Genomic DNA, 22917 nt, shown 5'->3' on the forward strand with positions numbered 1-22917 from the left:
GGGGTCTCTGGCAGTTGGGAGGGATGGGTAAGAACCTGGGGAGCAGGTCCCAGGAAGAGGCCACACCACTGGGGAGACACAGCACCAGATGCCCCCTGCAGCTGCTGCAAGCACAGAACAGTGACGGGCCCCGAGGTGGGAAGCTGGAGGCCAGGTTGGAGGGACCGTGATAATCCAGGCAAGGTGAAGGCCTGAGAGAGGGAGCAAAGCCCAAATGTCCCGACAGAGCTGGCACCAGCAGGTGCCGGAGTCACGGGCAACATTGGGCTCCCCATGGAGGAGGTGGGGAGGAGCGCCCTGGGGGAGTGGGGGCAGAGGAGGGGTGGGGACAGCAAAGGCCAGAGGTTGGATTCCTTCTGGGGACAAGAGAGCCTCAAACGCTGCTGCCGGGGGTTGAAAGCATGAGGCAGAGTCGTGCAGCGCGTTGGGGCCACGCAAGTGGTGCAAAGCAGCAATCCTCGCAGCAGCCGAGACAGGAAGCACCCCAAGTGTCCGCCAGCACAGGAATGGATAAAGATGTGTCGCATACACACAACGGAATATTACTCAGCCACGAGGGAGGACATCCTGCCAGCTGTGACGACATGGGTGAATCTGGGTGACATCACGCTAAGTGAAGTGTGCCAGGCACGAGACAAATACATGTTCTCACTTATGTGTGGAGTCTAAAATCATCAGATTCGTAAAAGCAGAGCCGAATGCTGGTTTTCAGGGCCAGCCGGGGCAGGGAGGAAGAATGGGGAGGTGTCGGTCGAAGGGTACGAAGTCTCAGTTGTAAGACACGCAAGTTCCGGGGACCTCGTGTACAGCATGGTGATACAGTTAACGATACTGTGTCGTGTGCTCGAAAGCTGCTAAGAGGGTAGATCTTCAGTGTCCTCACCACAGAGAGAAAATGATCACTATGAGGTGATAGATATGTTAATTAGCTTGATTGTGGTGGTCATTTCACAATGTATACATATTATCAAAACACCAAGTTGTACATTTTAAGTGTATACAATTCCTATTGTCAATTTATACCTCAGTGACGCTGCTAAATAAACAAATAAATACAAATGGCGTCTGTGTGCCTCCCCCTTAAATCTGGACAGGCTCAGTGGCTGCTAATAGGCAGAAATGTGGCAGAAGTGACCCTGTGCTAGTTTCGAGGCCCAGGCCTTAGGAAACTGGCAGCTTCCACTCCCATTCTCTGGGAATCCGGCTGCCATGTTGTGAGGAAGTTCGAACAGTTCTGTGGAGAAGCCCTCAGGGAAAGGAGCCCGTTTATCAGCCACGTGATGGAGCCACGTTGGAAGTGGATCCCCCATGTCCCCTCCCGCCACCCCAGCTGAGGCCCCAGAGATCAGACACAAACTGTCCCCTCCAAGCCCTGCCCAGATTGCAGATCTGTGACCAATAAATGTTTAAGGTTGTTTGGGGATGGTTGTTATACAACCATAGATACCGAGAACAGAATATCAATAGAATATGTCCACGGAGCTTAAAGTTAAAAAATGAAGAAGTAAGTCATTTAGAAACAGTGGTAAATGTCAACGCAGAAAACCAAGAGAGGGGAAGGTGGCTGCCTCTGAGATGGAAAAATGGAGGGAGAGAGACCGAGAACTGCTGTTTTTTGTTTTGTTGTAACAAACCTTACAGATCTATTTGATAGTTTAAAACTGTATTCACATATAACTTGGATAAGAATAAAAACAAAAACAGACCACCCCCCCCCAAAAAAAATTCTTTTCCTTAGCAAGAATGGATCTACAACTGGTTTAAAAGGCTTTTTGTACATTCAGCAACAGGGATGTTAAACAGTCCATCATTCCCGTCACTAAGATAAAATTCCTGCCAACAGGTGGCCTGATACTCCCAGTGAGTTCAGATGCCACCCAAGGCTTCTACTCAAGACTCAGGTGGCAGTCTGGGTCGCGACAGGTCTCAGTTGCCTCAGTGGAGCCGCTAGGGACCGTGTTGGCTCCATGTCTGAGCCAAGGTCAAGGTGTCCAGGTTGAGAAGCTAGGCCCTGGGCAGCGAGCCAGCCCAGAAGCTGCCTGCCATCAGTCAGGCCGGGGGGAGAGACAGAAATGATGATGGGAAGGCTGCTGGCCCTGCGTGGTGGCTCCTCAGGAGGGCTGACCTTGGGCCCGCGCTGGGCACTGACCACACAGGCCCAGTGCACGGGTCAAATCACAGATTTCAGGGTCAATTAGAGTTGAGAGGGGGTTTTGAAGTAGGTGAAAGATGTAAGCCCTGGTGAATGGAAGGAGGAGAAAGACCCCTTTCACGGCAATAAAGAAGATTCTGGAGATGGGGGGGAGGGTACTTTAAGCACTTGGAATGATGACTTTGAATTTGCACATAACTGAGGTTACAAATTTAAAACCTACTGCAAATCTCTTTGAACCTTTTTTTGAGTTTTTATGGTTTGGGGATTTTTTTTTTAATATATAGAAAGCAATTTTAGGGGGGAAGTCCATTTAAAGCATTTATTTTACTTAAAGTTGTTTGCCTCAAACGGTTTTGTGAATGGCGTTGTGTAATGTTCACAGATCGTTCACTGCTCGGTTCTGGAAAGCCTTTAGCTAAATGTTGCAGAGGCAACAGAAACGGAGTTACATGCCTGCTCTCATATATTTCACCTTAGTAGATTTTGCCAACTAACCAAGGTGCTCTTAGAATAAGACTGTCCTGCTTCTTAGGATACAAAACTCAGAGTTACATTACTGCATACAGTTAGAGGAGGGAGCCTTCTTTCCCTCCCATTGTATATCCACGACCAAATCACCTGTCAGCCATGGACGTGTCTTTCCTGCATCACCCTAAGAAGAATGACCTTGAGCCATGGCTCAAGGAACAGCCACCTGCCCGCCCACCCTGCCCTTGCCACCGCTGCCACCACAGGGCAGAGGAGAGGCCTGACCTCGGCCCACTCGGCCAGCCCACTCCTGCACCCCCACCCTGGGGCAGGCTGAGAACCCGGGGAACCATATGGGAGGGGGGTGTGGTGATGTTTCCTGCCCTGCTGGTGGATGGTCGGTCCCCTTATCTGTACCCCATCCCACCCCCACAAATATGTGACCCAAGTTCCCCCATAGAAGGGCCGTGCCTAGATATTCCTCCCACCCAGGTAGGTAGAATGGCCCAGAAGGAGGCCTTGCCTACACAGACCTTAATTAGGAATTTTTTAATACTTGTTTTCTAGGAATAAGCCACTTTGCCTAACATTTGGCCCATTGGCTTTCAAACGCTCAGCTTTGATGACGTTCAAGACCTGACCTGCCTCTTTTCAACGATTAGGGTTTCGCCTCCCTCCTCCCCCACTCCAGGATTGCCTCTGTCCCACGGCCCTGTGCTCACAGCCCTATGACATCAGTACTAATTATATTTTTCCATTTCGCAGAGGAGGAAATTAAGGCTCGGGCGAGGTTAAGTACTGAAGGACACCCATGCTAAGCGCTGGAGACCCAGCCCAGGCCCCGACTCGCTGCAGTTGGACCCTTTGGTCTTTGCCAACCCGGGGGTCTGTAACGCGGTTTATTCTGCATCAGTCGAACACCTTTTTGCTATCCCGTGTGAAGAGGCTGTCCAGCAGGAGGAGGAAAGGGAGCTCGGCGAGGCTGGCAGAAAAATGGCCACTGCAGAAGAGGGATTTGGGGAGGGGCTGTTTCGAGGGGCTTTGCCCGAGGGAGCCAGCAAGGAGGGCGGGCACGGAGGAGAGGGCGGATCCCTCGGGCCAAAGTGCAGAAAGCCACACCAGGTCCCAGAGTCCCTCCTCCACCGTGATCACCAGCTTTCCTGTGCCAGTAACTCCTCCACCTGCCTCTGCCTGTGCTTCCCCCACCCCCTCCAGCAGCACCCTGGAGGCTGACCTCAGCCCAGCTGCCCCTCCTCTTCACGCCCTCCTCCGCCTTCCTGAAGCCCAGCCGGGCACCAATCCTCCAGTCTGTCAGTGGGGATTGTATCCAGGCTTCTCTCCTGCCCGGATCCCCCAGCATTACTTCCCGCTCCTCTCCAGGGTGGTCTGACGCTGGCCAGGGGAACCTCAGTTCTTCCCCTGGGACAGCGTCCAGGAATATAGCTCAGTTTACATACCACCCCCCCGCCCCGCCACCTCTGGACAGGAAGCCCCTCGCTGATTGGGTCTGATTTGACTCCTCTAGGTCTCCAGGATGACTTCATGTGGTCAGTGCTCAAGAGATTTACTGAATAGAATGGTCTCCTTTAAACAACTAGTAGCTGCCCAGCTTCTGGTTTTTGCCTCCAGGACCCTCACTGAGACCTTGAGCCAGTGTGGCGAGGACAGCTGCAATGGCCCCATGAGCATCTGAGGGCTTCACCTCCTGAGCCTCAGTTTCCAAGGCTGGTATAATGGGCTCCCTCTATTAACAGTTGTCTTCTGGGGCCTTCCTTTGGGCTTTGCAACCTCTCTCTGACCCCTGACACCAAGCTGATGCTGACCTTGTGCGGGTCACAGTTCCCAGCGTGAGGGCAAGTGACTTGGTATGGTGTAATCCCTGGGGTTCCCACGTGTACCCCAGCATGCACTTAGCTCAGCCTTAGATGCACTCAGTTTCGCTGAGCCCCAGAACATATCTCGGCAAACTTTTCCCCTCCACGGTCCCGGGGATGCCCCCAAGGTCTGTCCTGTCTCTGGTTCCTTCCAAAGGCCCCCAGGCCCCAAAGCGGCCCCTGCTGGGGCCATTCTCCAGTCAGTGCCCATCTGCTCCTGGGGAAGGGCAGAGCCTAAGTCTCTTGAACCTGGAACAGGGACCAGAGACACCCAAACCACAGAAAGGCAAGGGGCTTCTCCCTCCCCTGCTGCCAGTGCTTTTCACGTGACCCCCTAAGAACTCTCTCATTGAGCCCGCGACCCTGGCCATGGCCGCTGCTCTCAGCTGAGTGCTCCTTCCAGCTCCCCAGGCCACAATGCAGCTAATTGCTCCATGAGCAGCATGGTCCCCGTGACTTTCTTGATGGCCCCCTGCTCAGGCCAGGAGGAGAGGCAGGCGGGCCAGCCTCCTCTCCTAGCCCCGGAACTGCACAGGCAGGCCTGGCCAGAGAGGGAGACACGTCATCAGAGGTGCAGTGCCACTGTGGCTGGGAGGGGCTAACATCTCTGCCCTCACCCGGTGCCCTCCCTCCTGCCTGCCAGACTCCCAGGTGGCTTCAGGAGGCTTTGTACCCCCTGATCCCAGGAGGTCTGCCCGTGCAGTGAGGGCAAAATACAACTTGTGTTCGCTTCCAGCATCCCCGCCTGAATGGGGACACTCCTACTGTTTCCACAGGGCTGGTGGGAGGTTCAAATGGGAGACACTGCCCCTAGAAAGAGATGCCTCGGTTTCCCCCAAAGTGTTCCCCATCATGCTGAGGGGTGTTGTCTTTTGGTGATCAACAGTCATTCCCAGCTCCTGCCATGCTCCCCCTGAGTGGCAGGGCCGTCACTACATCTCCTAGGGGTGGTGTCGCGGTGAGATCAGGAGGGCAGGAGGCAGGAAGGAGCCATTCCTCCGTGGGGCAGCGGCAGCTGCTACAGGGTAGGCAGGCTCAGCATCACCCTGGGTGCCTACCCGCGCCCTGTGCTGGGGCCGGGAAACACCCTGAACAGCCACCGGTGGTAGATGAGGGTAACGGTGGAGGGTGCCAGGGCTCCAGATGGGGCCCTTCAGGGCAGGCCCTTCCTTCCCAGGGAGCAGACACACCAGGACAACCAGACTGCCGGCTGCACAAAGCGAGGCAACTCCTGGCCTGAGCTAACAATTACCCAAGAGGCGTTATCGCTCTCTTTTTTTAATGTTTATTTATTTAGGTTTTTTTGGGGGGTGGGGGGGAGGGCACTAGTGTGTGAGGGGCAGAAAGAGAGAAGGAGAGAGAATGCCAAGCAGGCTGTGTGCTGACAGCACAGAGCCCGACACGGGGCTCGATCTCACAAATCACGAGATCACGACCTGAGCTGAAGTCAGGAGTCAGACGTTTAACCGACTGAGCCGCCCAGGCGCCCCAAGAGGCATTATGTCCTGCTCCACACCCAGAAAGACCAGAAAGAGCTTGCTGCCTGCTGATTTGTCATCCTGGGCCGCAGAGGAAGGACTATAACCAGATGTCATCACAGGTGATTCAGGCCCAAAGGTGCCTTCCCGCGTGGCCTCCCTGGTGGCCCCGCACAGCCGGGTCATAGCTGCAGGCTTCGAATGTGGACATACTTTTGTTTACTGCCCGTGACATGTGTATGTTTCGTCTCCAGTCCCGCTCAGGCACGTGACAAAGTTCACAAGAAACGAAAGCTGAGGCGCCTGGGTGACTCAGTTGGCTGAGCGTCCGACTTCGTCTCAGGTCATGATCTCATGGTCTGTGAGTTCGAGCCCCGCGTCAGGCTCTGCGCTGGCAGCTTAGAGCCTGGAGCCTGCTTCGGATTCTGTGTCTCCCTCTCTCTCTGCCCCGCCCCTGCTCATGCTCTCTCTCTTTCTCTCGATAATAAATAAACGTTTAAAAAAAAAAAAAAAAGAAACAAGAGCTGATCACAAATGATGATTACCTAATGTCATCCTAGGAAGGGCTTACGGTCACGGTCCTGGGGATTTATTACAGAGAAATGAAAACGTATGTTCCCCCAAAACCTGAATGAATATTCATAGCAGCTTTACATATAATAGCTCAAACTGGAGTAAGCCCAGATGTCTGTCCTTAGATGTTCACACATCTAAACACTGTGGTCAACCCATCCTACAGAATACACTCAGTGACACAAAGGAGTCAACGATTGATATGCTTGGATGAGTCTCTAGGGAACTGTCCTGAGGGGGGTGGGGGGAAGCCAACCCCAAAAGACTGATTCCGTTTATGTAACTTATTTTGTCCCGGAACCTGGTCTGGATCACCTGGCGGAAGAACCAAACAGCACCCGGAGATCTTGGAAGGCAGGAGGTTTATTTCACACCAGCGGGCTCAGAGGAGATCACTCTCCAGAGGTCTGAGTCCTGAGCGTAAGCATGGGGGACAATTTAGAGTCTGTTATTTCTGCATTCAGCATTAGTAGTAATTTGGCAGGAAGAAGAACCAGGAAGGGGAGTCTTCGGGCAGGGACAGAAATTCTCCCGTCAGTCCTGTCGGCCGTCTTATAACAGATTCTTCCCTAACAATTTGAGATGACAAAATTTTAGAAACGCAGGAGAGGGGCTAGGGACTGAGCAGGGGTGTGGGAGGGAGGTAAGGTGGTTATAAAGGGATCTGTTCCAATCTCCGGGGTTGGAGCTGTTCGGTATCTTAACTGTAGTGGTGTTTACGTGAACCCACGCATGGGACAAGATGGTATGGAACCTACATGCCCACACGAAGGAGTTCATGCAAAACAGGGGAACTCCGAATAGATATCTGAGAATCTGTGACTTTGTGCCACTGGGGGAAATTGGGCGGCATCCAAGGATTCTCTGTATTATTTCTTACAACTGCAGGCGAATCTACAGTTATGTCAAAAATTCCAATTGATAACGGGGATGGGGAATTCACTGGAAGACTAATCTTGGAATAATAAACCTTTCACCTACGGCCTGGTAAAAAGAACCAATTAATTAATTAAGGACCTGCCCAGGGGTTAGTCTCCCCTGACCTTTAGCCAAGAATTTCCCTAGCACAGCAAGATGATGCAGGGGACAGAGGAGCTACGGGGACACTTCAGAGGCCAGGAAGGATGCCTCCCAAGGCGCTAGCTCTCCTCAGATGTAGAGGACAGCCAGGTCAGTGTGGAGGCGGCCCCAGGAAAGCTCTGTTTGAGAGGTGGGGGCTGGGCAGGGAGATGCTGGCGGCCAGGATCTTGGCCAGATGCTTGGTCCCTGGTTTTGGGGACCAACCACGTGGCTCAGGTGGTGAGGAGGCCAGAGCGCAAAACGGAGCTACCGTGGTCCACTGGGGTGGGCAGAGTTGGGAGGAAGGTTTTTCTTCTTCGAAAAAAAAAAAATGTTTAAGGTTTATTTTTGAGAGAGAGAGAGCTCACACAAGCGAGGGAGGGGCAGAGAGAAAGGGGGACAGAGGATCCACAGCGGGCTCTGAGCGGACAGCGTCGAGCCAGATGCGGGGCTCAAACTCAACGATCGTGACCTGAGCCGAAGTCTGTCCTGCTCGACTGACTGAGCCACCCAGGTGCCCCCCAATTTTTTTTTTAATGGTGGGGAAAAGCACAGCACAAAATTTACCATCGTAACCACTTGTAAGTGCCTGGCTCAGTAGAGTGAATGCGGGCTGTGGCTGTCGGACAGCAGCTCTCCGGCAGGTTTTCATCTTCAAAACTGAAACTCTGTTCCCACTAAACACCTCCTCCCCCGGCCTCCTCCTCCTGGGCCCTGGCAACCAGTTCTATGCATTTGACGACTTGAGATGCCTCGTCTAAGTAGAATCACAAAGCGTTTGCCCTTCAGTGACTGGCCTATTTCACTTAGCATCATACCCTGAGGGCTCATCCATGTTGCAGCGTGTGACAGGATTCCCTTCCTTTTTAAGGCTGAATAATATCCCCTTACGTGGACGGACAACGTCTTGTTTATACGTTCATCTCATGATAGACACTTGAATTGCTTCCACCTTTTCGCTACTGTGAACAAGGCAGCTATGAACATGGGGGTGCAAATCTCTCTTCCAGACCTTGCTTTCAAATCTTTTGCATATACACCCAGACGTGCGGTCGCTGGATTGGAGGAATGCTTTTGAACCTGTCTGGTCACGGAAACCTCTTTGTTCCTTATCAGATGCCATACCTGTGGGTATTCGTTGCCCATGGAGAGAAGAAACTCACCCCTGGGTCCTCTCTGCCTGTCCAAGGGAGCAGAGGTCAGCCTCACGTACACTGGGTTCCCACCCCTGCCTGCCCCCCACACGTGCACGCACACGCGAGAGCCCCACAAGGCTGGCCCGTAATTGGACACAGAAATGAGGTTCCACTCTGTCACCACTAGCCCCACCCTTTTCCACAGCACAAGGGACTCTGGGTCCAGTCTCCTGGGCACCCTCTGAGCCCAGCACCCTCCCCACCTGCCCACACCAGTCCTGGTCAGAAGCCAGGCCACCCCCGCGTGCCTCCTTTCCCGTGTCTCGGGGCCTCACAGCCTCAGGAGGCCAAACCCAGGCCCCTGGCCCAGGCTGTGCGCCTCACACCCCACCTCCCTTAGCACCCAGAACCGAGCCTGTCCAAAGCTGGCTCTCAGAAAACACTGAACAAGTGAGGTGAACGAAGGAGCAACAGTGCTCCCACAAGTCTGTATGAGCCAAGGGCCGGGAGTGGCCCCTGTCGGGGTGCCTTTCACCCAAAGGAGATGCGCCCCCTCAACCCCACCCACCCTAGGGAGACTGCTGGGACCATCCCGTGCTGGACAGACCTGCCTTTTCCAGGACCCCGGCCTTGAGGCTTGCCCAGCCACGCCCTGCCACTTGCCTTCTACCAGCGTGACTTAAAGTCACAGGGCGGGGGCGGGGTCAGCGTGGCCACCTGGGACAATGGGAGGGACATGGAGCCTTTTACAACCAGGAACAAAGTTCTCCCCTGACTTAAGCCCGGGCGGCTTGTACTGCGGCTGGTACCCACGTTCTGGCTCCCCCAGGGTCCCAGCCTCCCCGGAGTCCTGGCCTCGCAGCCCTCCCACCATCCCACAGGCATGCAGGGAGCCTGGGTGCTGCTTCTGCTGCTGGGCCTGAGGCCACAGCTGTCCCTTGGCACCATCCCAGGTAATGAGGCACCTCCCGGCTGCCCCCCATGTATAGGACACTCCCCCAAGACTGACCTGGCTTCCACTCTCCCCTTGGCCAGTTGAGGAGGAGGACCCAGCCTTCTGGAACCGCCAGGCAGCCCAAGCCCTGGATGCCGCTAAGAAGCTGAAGCCCATCCAGACGGCTGCTAAGAACCTCATTCTCTTCTTGGGGGACGGTGAGTGTCAAGGCCTGTCCACCCCCTGTGGCTCCCACAACCCTCGTCCCCAAGGCTGCCAGTGGACACAGACCAGCCCTGGGGACTCGGGCCTGACAAGATGTGCTCCTTCAGGGATGGGGGTGCCCACGGTGACAGCCACTCGGATCCTAAAGGGGCAAATTAATAACAAACTGGGACCCGAGACGCCCCTGGCCATGGACCACTTTCCGTATGTGGCTCTGTCCAAGGTAAGGGCTGGGTGGCCTCGGGGTGCTCCCCACCAGAAGGGGGGCGGGTGCCCAGGAGTGCGACAGGAGGGAAGGCCCAGGAGGCTTGGGGCCGGAGTTTGGGGACCAGGGTGGTGAGGGTGGGCCCCTGGGCTTGGGTCAGGATCTCGGGTATCTGATGGAGCCAGAGGGGAGCTGAGGGTGTCTCTGTCCCCAGACATACAACGTGGACAGACAGGTGCCAGATAGCGCAGGCACAGCCACAGCCTACCTGTGCGGGGTCAAGGCCAACTACCAGACCATTGGACTGAGTGCAGCTGCCCGCTTTGACCGGTGCAACACAACACAGGGCAACGAGGTCGTCTCCGTGATGTACCGGGCCAAGAAAGCAGGTGGGCTTGGGGCCGGCTTAGCGGGCAGGGGCAGGATCAGAGACCTCGGGGGCTCACCCTGAGCTCGGCCACCCTCAGGGAAGTCCGTGGGGGTGGTGACCACCACAAGAGTGCAGCACGCCTCGCCAGCCGGCACCTACGCGCACGTGGTCAACCGCAACTGGTACTCAGACGCGGACATGCCCGCCAAGGCCCGGAAGGAGGGGTGCCAGGACATCGCCCGGCAGCTCATCTCCAACGTGGACATTGATGTGAGCCGCGAAGGGCCAGCAGGGGGACGGGGGGGGGGGGGGGGGGCGTGTCTCCACCGGCCACAGTCCCAGGCAACTGAGGACCTCAGCTCTGGGGCCTGGCAGGGTCTCCCGGAGCTTGGGGTGGGGCCCGAGGTGGCGGAGGAGGGACCGCCGGGGACAAGCCACACCCACAGACCTGAAAGGGGAGCGTGGGGCTCTCTGAGGAGAGAGCGAGGGGCCAGCCGGGCCCCACGCCCACCTGCCTAATCCTTTGGCTACAGGTGATCCTGGGCGGAGGCCGAAAGTACATGTTTCCCAAGGGGACCCCAGACCCTGAGTATCCGAGTGACGCCACACAGAACGGAATCAGGTTGGATGGGCGCAACCTGGTGCAGGAGTGGCAGGCCAGGCACCAGGTGATGGGGGCTCAGAGGTGCACGGGGCACGAGAGGGACACGGATCCGAGGGCTGTGGACTGAGGCCTGGCTCTGCACCCTCCCCGCCCCCCCCCCCAGGGTGCCCGGTACGTGTGGAACCGCCAGGCGCTCCTTCAGGCTTCCCAGGACCCCTCCGTAACACACCTCATGGGTAATGACCCCAGCCACCCCCACGTTCCCGCCCTGGCCTCCCGGGTCCTCAGAGGGCCAAGCGTACGCCCAGATGTTCACACCCACTCCCCGGCCTACCCGTCACCACCGGCCCCACCGGCCCCCTTCCCCACAGGCCTCTTTGAGCCAGGAGACACGAAATACGAGGTCCACCGAAACCACACCCGGGACCCATCCCTGATGGAGATGACGGAGGCGGCCCTGCACCTGCTGAGGAGGAACCCCCGGGGCTTCTACCTGTTTGTGGAGGGTGCGTGGCAGGCAGCCCCTTGCGGAGCACGGAAGTGGGAATGGCCAGGGCGGGCCGGGCATCGTCCACCTTCCACGCGCCCTGCCCGCAGGAGGCCGCATCGACCACGGTCATCACGACGGCAGGGCTTATCTGGCACTGACGGAGGCCGTGATGTTCGATTCTGCCATCGACAAGGCCAGCCAGCTCACGAGCGAGAAGGACACTCTGACCCTTGTCACCGCTGACCACTCCCACGTCTTCTCTTTTGGTGGCTACACGCTTCGAGGCAGCTCCATTTTCGGTAGGCCCAGGAGGGTGGCAGGGTTTCCTCAGTTATGTGGCAGAAATTGCTCCGACTCTCCCTTTCCTCATCTGTCAAACGGGGCAACACAGCAACCGCCTTGGAGGGTTCTTGTGAGGATGAAGCCGGCGAGGCCCGAAGTGCCTCGGTTTGCTAGGTGTAGCCCGCGGAGGCCCCCTGGCTGCGGTCAGGCCGATCACCGGGTCCCTCCTCCCTGCAGGCCTAGCCCCCGGCAAAGCCCACGACAACAAGACCTACACCTCCATCCTCTACGGCAACGGGCCCGGCGGCTTCGCGCTCAAGGACGGCCCCCGGCCCAACGTCAGCGACAGCCAGAGCGGTGAGTGCAGCGGCGGGCGGTCTGGGGGGAACTCGAGGGAGGGAGCCGCCGGCCGCCCGGCGGGCCCTGACCCACCGCCCCCCCCCCCCGCCCTCCGCCCAGGGGACCCCTCGTACCAGCAGCAGGCCGCGGTGCCCCTGCAGTCCGAGACCCACGGCGGCGAGGACGTGGCGGTGTTCGCGCGCGGCCCGCAGGCGCACCTGGTGCACGGCGTGCAGGAGCAGAGCTTCGTGGCGCACGTCATGGCCTTCGCCGCCTGCCTGGAGCCCTACACCGACTGCGGCCTGCCGCCCTCTGCCGGCCCCAACGACGCCGCGCCCCCGGGCCCGGCCGCCGGCCCGCCGTCGCTGCCCCTGCTGGCCGGGGCGCTGTTGCTGGTGCTGGCGGGCGCCGCGCCCTGACCGTGACCCGCCCCACCCGCCTCCGGGCGCCGCCGCACCCCGCCCCGGGCCCCCCGCCCCAGGCCCCGGCCCCCCCGGAGCCCCCGCCGCGGGCCCCTCCCCCCAGACCTTCGCCTGCCGGCAATAAACTCCTCTCGGCCCCGGGGCGCCTCGATGGGGCGCCCCGGAGCCCGGGGTCGCGGCCTTCCTGGGCACCCACGGTGCCCCTGGGCTGTTCGCAACTCCGCCTCGACCTCCGTGTCAGGGTAAGGACGGGGCTCTGAAGGCCAGGTGCCGCCCGGCAGATAGCCCTGCGTGAGGACCAGGGGGGCACCATCCTAGAGGCGGCCCCCACCCCCCCCCCTCCCCCCGCGGGCCACAACTTTGCCCAGACCCCTCGCCACGCCTGCTTCTTCACTTCGGTCTTCACAGCCCCAAGGATTCAGGCACGTCGGGGCTCCCGGAAAAGGGTGGTTTCCTGTCACCCCGCACCTGGGCCTGCAGGCACCTTGCTGGCTGAGGAGGCTGCTGGGGCCAGGACGCGGTACAGTCAGTCCTCCAGGGGCACCTCCTAGGGAGCCCAGCGGTCCTGCTACACAGAGAGGAGATGGTGACACAGAATGGAGAGACTTGTCCCAAGTCACTTAGGTACTGATGTTCACCCCCTCAGTGACCATCCCAGACTGGGAGACCCAAGGATCGGTTGAGGCAGGCGGCCCCAGAGCAACCCTTGCCCCCTCCAGGAGGCCATCTGGGTGATGGACCTAGATCTGTGAAGAGATGAGATCCCATTTCCCCCGCCCGGGGGCCTCTAGTCTACTGACAGAGACAAAGCAATAATCAAATAAACCGTTATAATACAGTATAATGCTGGTAGTGATGTGTTCTAGAGAGAAAAATCATTAGTATGTCTGTGAGTGAGGGGATGTGGTGGATAATCCAGAGCAGTAGGTCAGGGAGGAGCTGGCTGCCTGAGGAGCAGACAGTGGAGCCAAGACAAGGAAGTGAGGGCTTGAGCAATGCAGAAGGAACAGCCGTGCAAGGGCCCTGAGGCAGCAATCAGCAAGTGCTATTCCAGCACTAGCTGGACCAGAGTTGGGGTGAGTGGGGTAGGGGGTAAAACCTGAGGGATAAGAGATGGGAGCAGGTGGGTGGGGAGTTTGAACTTTATCCAAGGTGTGGTATGTAAATTGGAAGGCTTTTAGCAGGGGCATAATGTGACCTGACTCTTGGAAAATGACACTCTGATTATTTCAGGGATAAGAATCTTATTTGGGGCTCCTGGGTGACTCAGTCAGTTGAACGTTTGACTCTTGATTTCGGCTCAGGTCATGATCTTGCGGTTCATGAGTTCGAGGCCCCCACCAGGCTCTGTGCTGACAGTGCAGAGCCTGCTGGGGATTCTCTCTCCCTTTCTCTCTGCCCTTCCCTTGCTTGCGTACACATGTGCACTCTCTTGCTCCCTCGCTCTCTCTCTAAAAAATAAATAAACATGAAAACAACTTAATCGAAGAGTAACTGACATACAAAATTGTATTCATTTCAGGTATACAACGCAGTGATTAGATATAGATGTACAATAAGAAATGGTCACCACAGTAAGTCTAGCTACCGTCTGTCATCACACTGAATTGTTATAATTCTTATTTACTAAAATCTTGATCTCACACTGTAAAACATCAGTTTGAAGGCATGGCCCTCAGGGCAGTTTATTTCAATTTTGGATTTTAGTGGCCGTCACAAAAATATGGGAGCTGAATGGGAAAAGGGCATCATTAGCTAGGCTTCCTAAACCATCATATTCATGGTTTTTTTTTTTTTAATCTTTATTTGTTTTTGAGAGAGAGAGAGAGAGAGAGAGACAGAGCTCGAGCAGGGGAGGAACAGAGAGAGAGGGAGACACAGAATCCGAAGCAGGCTCCAGGCTCCGAGCTGTCAGCACAGAGCCCGACGCGGGGCTCGAACCCACGAACCACGAGATCATGACCTGAGCCGATGTCGGACGCTCGACCGACTGAGCCACCCAGGCGCCCCAATCATGTTCATCTTTAAACTCCATCCACCAATTGGGCAAAGACTTAATAAAAATCCAGCTGCTCTATTTCTGTCTTCCCTGTTATCAATTAGTTGGTTTTACAAGCCAATGGAGAGGTGCTGCGTGTTTATACTTCATAAATGGGTTCCAAACCCAAGGAAACTCTACAGTTTAAAACTCTGCAGGTTTAGAGGCACCTGGCTGGCTCGGTCAGTAGAATGTGTGACTCTTGATTTCGGGGTCAAGAGTTCAAACCCCATGTTAGGGGTAGAGTTGACTTAAAAAAATAAATAAGATTAAAAATTTTAAAACTCTACGGGTTTAAAAAACAGGTTATTCTGGATTGAGTGGTAATTGTTGCACCATTTTGGGTATTCTAGAAACCACTGAAGCATACACTTGGAAAGAATGAATTTTACGGTGGGTAAATTACATTTAAATTTTTTAAAAACAGACAACTTCCAAGTTCTTTTTTTTTTTTTAATGTGTAGGTTTTGTGGGTCAAACACATTGTTAGCCACAAAATCACGTGTCCATGGAAACATTTTCAAACATTTGTTTTAACGTCTTTCCCTGGAGGATGTTCACCAGGGAAGGTGAATCTGTTTTTTCAATAATTTACTGGGTGCCTAAAACTGATAGCTCTCGTCTCCTCAAGAAATGTCAGCACCCCAGTCTTTAAGAAGGAGGGAAAGGGAGGCGGAAAGAGAGGGGGAATTCACAACAGCCCTTTCCCATTGTTTGTGTGGCCTGGAAACTTTCCTGGTCACACCCGATTTTATTACCAAGTATCATAAAGATTCTGCTTTACTAGAACAACCTTGGTTTTTGTTTAACTTTTTAAAAATATTTATTTATTTTTGAGAGAGAGAGAGAGAATGAGAGAGAGAGAGAGAGAGACAGAGCATGAGTGAGGGAGGGGGACACAGAATCAGAAGCAGGCTCCGGGCTCTGAGCTGTCAGCATAGAGCCCGACGAGGGGCTCGAACCTATGGACCGTGAGATCATGACCTGAGCTGAAGTCAGAGGCTTAACTGACTGAGCCACCCAGGTGCCCCGAAAATCTTGATTTTTTTAAAGTTAATGGGGCGCCTGGGTGGCGCAGTCGGTGAAGCGTCCGGCTTCAGCCAGGTCACGATCTCGAGGTCCGTGAGTTCGAGCCCCGCGTCGGGCTCTGGGCGGATGGCTCGGAGCCTGGAGCCTGTTTCCGATTCTGTGTCTCCCTCTCTCTCTGCCCCTCCCCCGTTCATGCTCTGTCTCTCTCTGTCCCCAAAATAAATAAACGTTGAAAAAAAAAATTAAAAAAAAAAAAAAAAAAAAGTTAACACCACGGAGGGCTCCCGTGCCCTTGGGCTTCTAGTTCTTTCCTGCAGTGGTTTGACAAGGTAGGCCAGTGAGTGTTGTAGGTACAGCTCCCTCTACACTTTTTCCTCATCCAGAATCCTTTAAAAAAAATCCCTTCTCAGTAGCTGTTCGATCAGCGGGTGCCTGACAGTTTTCCCTGTGTGCAATTGTTCTTATGAAACAAGGCATTCATATATCTTCTCTACTCTGTCTTTCCTTTCCTGACTCTCTCTCTCTCACACACACACACACAAAGTGGTTTGTGTATTTCATTATTGAAACAGAACCCAAGCAAATACCTTAAGCTGAGATGTGTAAAAAACCACACGGTAAACCTCCCACACTGGGTAATTTGCGCTAACACCTCCTTCCAATCTGTGGTAGTGTTTTCTCTACATCTTCCGACAGTATTTGCTGACAAAGAAATGCCTTTCGGTTTGTCGACAGATCATTTTCTGTTCACTGTTTCTGCCATTTTTACTGCGGCAGAAAAAAAATAAGTGTTTGCCTGGTGGTAGGTGTTTTTTGTCTCGTGCTATTATGCAAGAAACTTTAAAAGAGCTTTCCAAATATTTATCATTGCTTAGGGAAATATCAAAAAAGTACTGAGTTGAAAAGCACATAACTTTAAACGTCGCTGGGAAAAGCATTGCGGTGGTTTGTCTCTGAGGTCTGAAAGCTTAGTTGTTAGATACCTTGCTTGTCCATAAGGATTTCGTGCTCTATTGAGTCGTGTCTCAGGGCGCCAGTCGCTTGGGGCAAAGCTTCACCAGTCACGACGGGGGCAGAGTTGTTTCAAACAGTTTGGTTTTGTTTAGTTTTTATATTTGGGGCTGATTTCCCATCAGGTGTGCACCGTGGGTGATGATGAGCACCTATCAGGAGAGAGGACGGTCACGTCTGCGGTCCCTTACCTCGTGTGGATTATTGGTGTTACTGGCTGTGTCTTTACAGGGCTCTTTCGGAAGCTACTTGGTTGTTGTGGGGGATTCGTTTGTTTAAAACTAGATCATATTATCCCTAAATCCACTTGGGCAGACACACTAAACTCTCACACATCACCATCCACTGGAAGTGAGCAAACGGGGAGAGGGTGTCCCTCACTGGGCACCCTCGTTCTCTTCCATGTCGGGGGTGTTCACCCCGCTGACGGGGGAAAGGTGCCAGCACGGAGCTGGATATTAAATATGAACATCCAGACTCCCGTTTAGGGTGCCCCCTGCCCAGGGTCATGGCAAGTCCCCAAAGGAGATAAAGCATATTAGGGCCCAACATACCGTAGACACTCAGGAGGACTCAGTGTCCCTTTAACCTGATGCCCTGAGATCCAGATGGGGGGCCAGGCAGGCTGGGACCCCGGATAGGACTCAGGCTAAACAGCTCCCTTTGCCGTGGGTGTGTCAGCATTTCCGGGGCTCAGACAGGGTCTGGAGGGCACCACAGGTCCAGTCTCCTCTAGACCCAGGGCCCCCAGCTCATGGAGTCCCCTTGAGCCCCTGTCCCTGCGCCTGGCCCAACCCGGCTCAGGGGGCTGATACGGGATGTGTCACGATGGGGAAAAACAGGCATGCTGTCTCTCGGGAGGCCTCAGATGGGATGCCAGATGCGCCCTCGTCCTGCCCTTGAGGCTGACATTACCATCTGATGCGGTTAGCCAGCCCCCACCGCCCCCCATTCCAGAAGCAGGTCTCCCCACCTGGTCAGCATCTACATGACAGGCTGTTGCCCTGTGAGGCTGACACCCCCGATTCCTGCCTCCCGGCGGGGCCTCCGGAGGCCTCCAGGAAGCTGTGCAGGATTTTAAATTGCACCCTCGGATCTAAAGTGGCCCCAGGGCCTGCTTACTCCGGCTGAACAGAACTTCGGCATTTGCTACCAGCACACACGCCGGGCCAGAGCACTGACGACAGGCAGCCGAAGCTCCCCTTGGTGTAACCTTGTCGCTGGGGGAGCCCGGTCTGTGCCAACGTGCTGGGCACAGTGCCTAGGGACCAACTGTGTCTCCTCCGCTGCCCCTCCGGGAGGAGACGGCCGCCCTCCTCCTGGCTCCCAAAGGGTGAGGCCGCCCACCGTCCACCCTCCGCCGGGAGGCATCCAGGCCCCGGGCACCCTGACCTTGCCCTTTCTTCGCTCACCAGCGTTGCAAGTTCCGTCCGGCACGCCCCTCCCTCCCTGCCCTGGGCTCCTCGGGTGAGAGAGAAGTGGCCACGTTCAGACCTCCCCATGCAGATCCCCGTCAGCAGCCCCGGCGACGTTTCGGTCCCGCAGGAAGGTGGGAGGGATTTTTTTTATTATTTATGCAAACTACAGACAAGGAGAGATGCGGCTTAACAGCACCATGTGACAGTGGCTCCGGGACTTGAGCTGCCTGCCGCCCAATGAATCAGCCTGAGCCACCGCCAGAGGCTCCCAGGCGGGCGGCCGCTGAGGTGGGAGAACGGGCACCGCCTCACTCCCCTCCGACCTGATGAGCTCATGCCGGGCTGCTCCAAGGGCCTGGGGCCTGGGGGCTGAGCCGTGTGCCCAGGCGGCCCTCTGGGCACCTCCAGCCCGGCGTGGGGTGACAGGGAGGGCAAGAGGGGAGCCCTGTGGCCAGAGCAGTCCCAGAACAGGGACCCTGCCAGGACACGGCGGGGGGGGGGGGGGGGGGGAGTCCAGTTCATTAGAAGGACTCTGCAGGAAAGGCCAGGCCAGTGCCCAGCTAGTTTTCCCCAAAGGGAAGGGGGCTTGGGATCTGGCGGTCCCCATCCCTGGCAGCTTTGCGGGCGACGCCAGTGACCGGGTGAAGGCTGCACAGGAGACGCTCTGCTCAGATCTGGACAGACTTGGCTCAGTGATGTGCCGTCCAAATTCGGGTCGTCCAGGCTCGCGCAGAAACTTCGGGATGGAGGCGGGGGTAGGGCAGTGGGACTGGTGCGCCCTGCCCTCCCCCCACCACCCTGTCCTGCTGCTGGGTGGCCGGAGGGGACAGTCACAGGGCTACAGACTGTGCTGGGCCTCTAGGCCAGCCTGGAACCAGCAGAGGGAAGGGGAAAATGCTCTTTTTAATCAATCAAGAGGAAGTAGGTTTCTCAGGTCACTTGGAGGGAGGGCGGAGACATCCAGAAGGGGAGAAAAGAGAGGAGGCACAGAGAGGGACCCTCTGCCCTCCCCCCAAACCTTCAGTAAAGTCTGTGACTCTACCCAGTTCCATGTGGGAGGTCCCTGGGGAAGGAAGGGATAGGGGGCAGCCCGGCATAGGGGGCGTCGGGGTGGGAAAGGAGGCATGAGGAGAGGCCTAATCCCCCTGAGAACATATCCCCAGAGCTATTTGCATATGGAAGACCCTGGGCTTTCCAAACATTTTTGGCATAGGAGCTCAAGCCATTTAAAAATATTGCATCTAGGGGCGTCGGAGTGGCTCAGTCGGTTGGGCGCCCGACTTCGGCTCAGGTCATGATCTCGCGGTTTGTGAGTTCGGCCCCTGCGTCGGGCTCTGTGCTGACAGCTCAGAGCCCGGAGGCTGCTTCGGATTCTGTGTCTCCCTCTCTGTGCCCCTCCCCAGCTTGCACTCTGTCTCCCAAAAATAAATAAAACATTACAATTTTTTTTAATTTTTTTTTCAACGTTTATTTATTTTTGGGACAGAGAGAGACAGAGCATGAACAGGGGAGGGGCAGAGAGAGAGGGAGACACAGAATCGGAAACAGGCTCCAGGCTCTGAGCCATCAGCCCAGAGCCCGACGCGGGGCTCGAACTCACGGACCGTGAGATCGTGACCTGGCTGAAGTCGGACGCTTAACCGACTGCGCCACCCAGGCGCCCCTACAATTTTTTTTAAAATATTGCATCCAGCAGCGCCGAGGTGGCTCAGTCGGTTGTGTCCGACTCTCGGTGTCGGCTCAGGACACGGTCTGGCAGTTTGTGGGATCAAGCCCCATGTCGGGCTGTGCGCTGGCAGCGTGGGACCTGTTTGGGATTCTCTGTCTCTTTCTCTCTCTGCTCCTCGCCCACTCGTGCTCTCTCTCTCACGGTCTCTCTCTCACGCTCTCTCTTTCTCTCTCATGGTCTCTCGCTCTCCTTCTCATGGTCTCTCTCTCTCTCAAACATTTACAAATAAATTAAAAAATATCGCATCTAGGATACTTCACAAGCGGGGGCCCCAAGGCCCCCAGAGCACCAGGCATCTGGAGTCGGCACAGAAGCAGCCACAGGAATGGCAGAAACTTGAATCTGGTCCCACTGAGCTGTTTAGAAAGGCCCGGGGCTTCTGGCTGGTCAGTGGCACCAGGCACCCTGTGGCCCCTCCTGGGTGCCACAGAAATCCCGGGGCTGCCGACCCCCCCCCGCCAATTCTCTCTGAGACCGTAGGCAGGGAGGCTCAGGCACACCTCTCCAGCTGGCTCCCAGTCCTACCCGGATCTGTACTGAGCTGGCACCCAGGGAGCCCCAGACGGAGGGTGCTCCTGGCATCCTTGACCTGAGGTCTCAGAGTCGGGCCGAGCCTGCTGGGGCAGCAGCCGTGCAGGCCTCGGCTCGGGGGGAGAGGAGGGGCAGGGTGGCTCACATCAGTCCATCGCAGGCAGGCCAGCCCCTGGCACACACACACCCCCCCCCCCCGGGGCTGCCGGTGATGGCCCCGGGACCCAGAGAGGGTGAGTCACTTGCCAAGGTCACCCAGCAGTGACCCCTGGGCTCGAGGTCTCAACGCCACGGATGGCAGAACCAGAGCCGCACCAGGAACCACGAGGCGCTCTGCACGCGGGCGCGAGGTGGACGCCTGGAAGCTCTTTCCCTGCTATTAACTGCTTGGCTGAAGACTGCTTTCCGTCATCCCAGCGAGCGGTGCTCAGAGGACGCCCTCACCCCCCGGGGGACGGCTGGGGCCAGCCCTACCACAACCCGTCCCATGGCTGCCCAAGGGGCCTTCTCTGCACTCACGGCCTTCACTTAAGACGGGGAAACTGAGGCTGGGTGGGCAGCTGTGCTGACCTTGCCGGCCTCCTCAGTGGAGCCGCTGGCACAGGGGCCAGCAGACCACGAGTGGCCAGCGTCTGCACCACGTGCGTGGTTCCCTAACAGGGCGCTCAGACAGCTGGCACCGAGTATAGGACAGACGCCCAGAGCTCAAGAGGACGCGGCGGCTGAGTGGCGCCCATCAGCTAACGTGTGCGGCGTGACCTTAGGCAGGGCCCGTGGCTCCCCTCGGTTTCCCTGTCCCTGTCACCCTGGCACCTCAGTGGGCTGCAGTGAGGATGCTCTTAGGGTGTGTCTGGAAAAGCAGTTTGGGAAGCAGCGGGTGACACACAGTGTCACGTTTGTGCCAGGCTGGGCCACACCGTGGCCCTGGGTTTCGTGGCTGTGTCTGGAGTTCACGGGCCCCGTCCAAGCACCAGGACTCTGTCCTTGGGGTGCCCGTGGCTCGAGCTTCCTCTGACCTGATGATCTCCCTCAGTTCTCCCTGAAGGGCTGTGAAGCCCCGAAGCCCCAGGTAGCAGCGACGTCTCCGCAGGTAGCCCAGCAAGGAGCTTCACGGCCTGGTGGCCCACGGTCCCGCCTGCAGGGTGGGCGCACCCTGGCTAGAATGCACACTGGGTTTGAGGCCCCCCGGCCAGCAGCCAAGTCCCACAGGCTTCCCGCTGGACCAGCCTCCAGGCCAGGAAACTCGACTTCCCCCGGGGGCCCACCATCCCCGCCCCGCCCCCCGCCCCTGCCACGCCCAAGTCCCTCTGGCTCCCTCAGCAGGGCACAGACAGAATGGGAAGGTCTCACCCCCTAGGCTCTGTCCACCCCAGACCTCCCCCGAGCTGGATGGGAGACAGGAAGGCTTGATCTTGGGTGGAGGTGGGGAACTAAAGAGCCACCAGGGCACAGGGGGCAAAAGCGCTGGGCCTGGGGACTCCGATTCCAGCCAGGATCCCAGGTCAGATGGATGGGCTGGTCACGGGGTGTGGAGGGTCCCAGACACCAGGCCCCACCCAAGCGGGTGGCAAGGAGAGAACTGGCTGGCTGTGCCAGCCACCAGAGGCACATTGTAGCGTGCCAGCTGCTGAGGGATATGGTATACACATGCCCAGGCCAGGGGGCGAGGGGCTTGGAGGGGATTTGGAGGCAGGTCCATAATCACGCCTCCTCTACCCGACCCCTACTCCCTGCACACCCCACCTCCACCTTCGAAGGGTGCTCTGCCCTGCTCATCTCCTGAAGAGTCCCTGCCCCTTGGGGGAACTTGGCTCTTCCTATGGGGTCCTTCTAAGTTCCTGCCACTTCTCCGCAGAGCCCTCCCCAGGGCCACACAACGCCCGCCCTTGTACTCTGCCTCCGTCAGCTGTGGCACGTGTGTTTTCTGTCTCTCATTCCCCAAGGGTGGTGTGCCCGAGGCTCAGATAACAGGAACTTTTTAAATGTCACTCAAGGCCGAGATGGGGAGGCTGTCCTCTGAGCATGACAGGAGCTGGGCTGGCAAGAGATTCTCCACTGTGGTGGGAGATGGGGACAGGCCACGCGGGGCACAGCCAGGGAGGGGCGCCCCCTCTAGGCTGTCCCAAAGTGAGAGAAACAGACGAGAGGAGGAAAGGCAGGAGGCCCACGGTCCCCCACTCACTGCAGACACCTGGATCCCCCAGTGGGGCTGCCCCATGCGACATTCTCCCCGCACCCCACCATCCTGTGCATGATGGGGCAGCCCTCCCTCCTCCCCCTCCCACCATGGGCGGGGCCTAGAGCCTCACGGCCAAGTCACAGGCCAGCCCCTGACAGCTTTTCTCTTTCTCTCATCCCTGGAGCGTCCACTCCAGACCGGAGAGCACGACTCAGTGTTGTACAGAGTGGCCCCGACCTCCATGTAAGCGTGTTTCATAGCTCCCCTCTCTTGGACACACTGAGCCCAAGGCCTGGCCTGTGATAGCTACACTTTGAGGGGAAGTGAGTCCCAGTGTCATGCTGGAGCACAGACCAGCGGGCTTGGTG

At 56.9% G+C, this 22917-nt stretch overlaps 1 protein-coding gene across 1 annotated transcript; it reads left to right on the forward strand.

Moving 5' to 3' along the window:
- Positions 1 to 9463: 9463 nt before the first annotated feature.
- Positions 9464 to 12611, forward strand: ALPI (alkaline phosphatase, intestinal). The gene is made up of 11 exons (XM_043573459.1): positions 9464 to 9696; positions 9779 to 9895; positions 10010 to 10125; positions 10322 to 10496; positions 10575 to 10747; positions 11011 to 11145; positions 11245 to 11317; positions 11453 to 11587; positions 11679 to 11870; positions 12091 to 12210; positions 12313 to 12611. The coding sequence occupies exons 1-11, from the start codon at positions 9627 to 9629 to the stop codon at positions 12609 to 12611; spliced, it is 1605 nt and encodes a 534-aa protein (XP_043429394.1). The 5' UTR covers positions 9464 to 9626.
- Positions 12612 to 22917: the final 10306 nt, after the last annotated feature.

This window comes from Prionailurus bengalensis, chromosome C1, assembly GCF_016509475.1.
Source record: "Prionailurus bengalensis isolate Pbe53 chromosome C1, Fcat_Pben_1.1_paternal_pri, whole genome shotgun sequence".
NCBI classification, from domain to species: domain Eukaryota; kingdom Metazoa; phylum Chordata; class Mammalia; order Carnivora; family Felidae; genus Prionailurus; species Prionailurus bengalensis.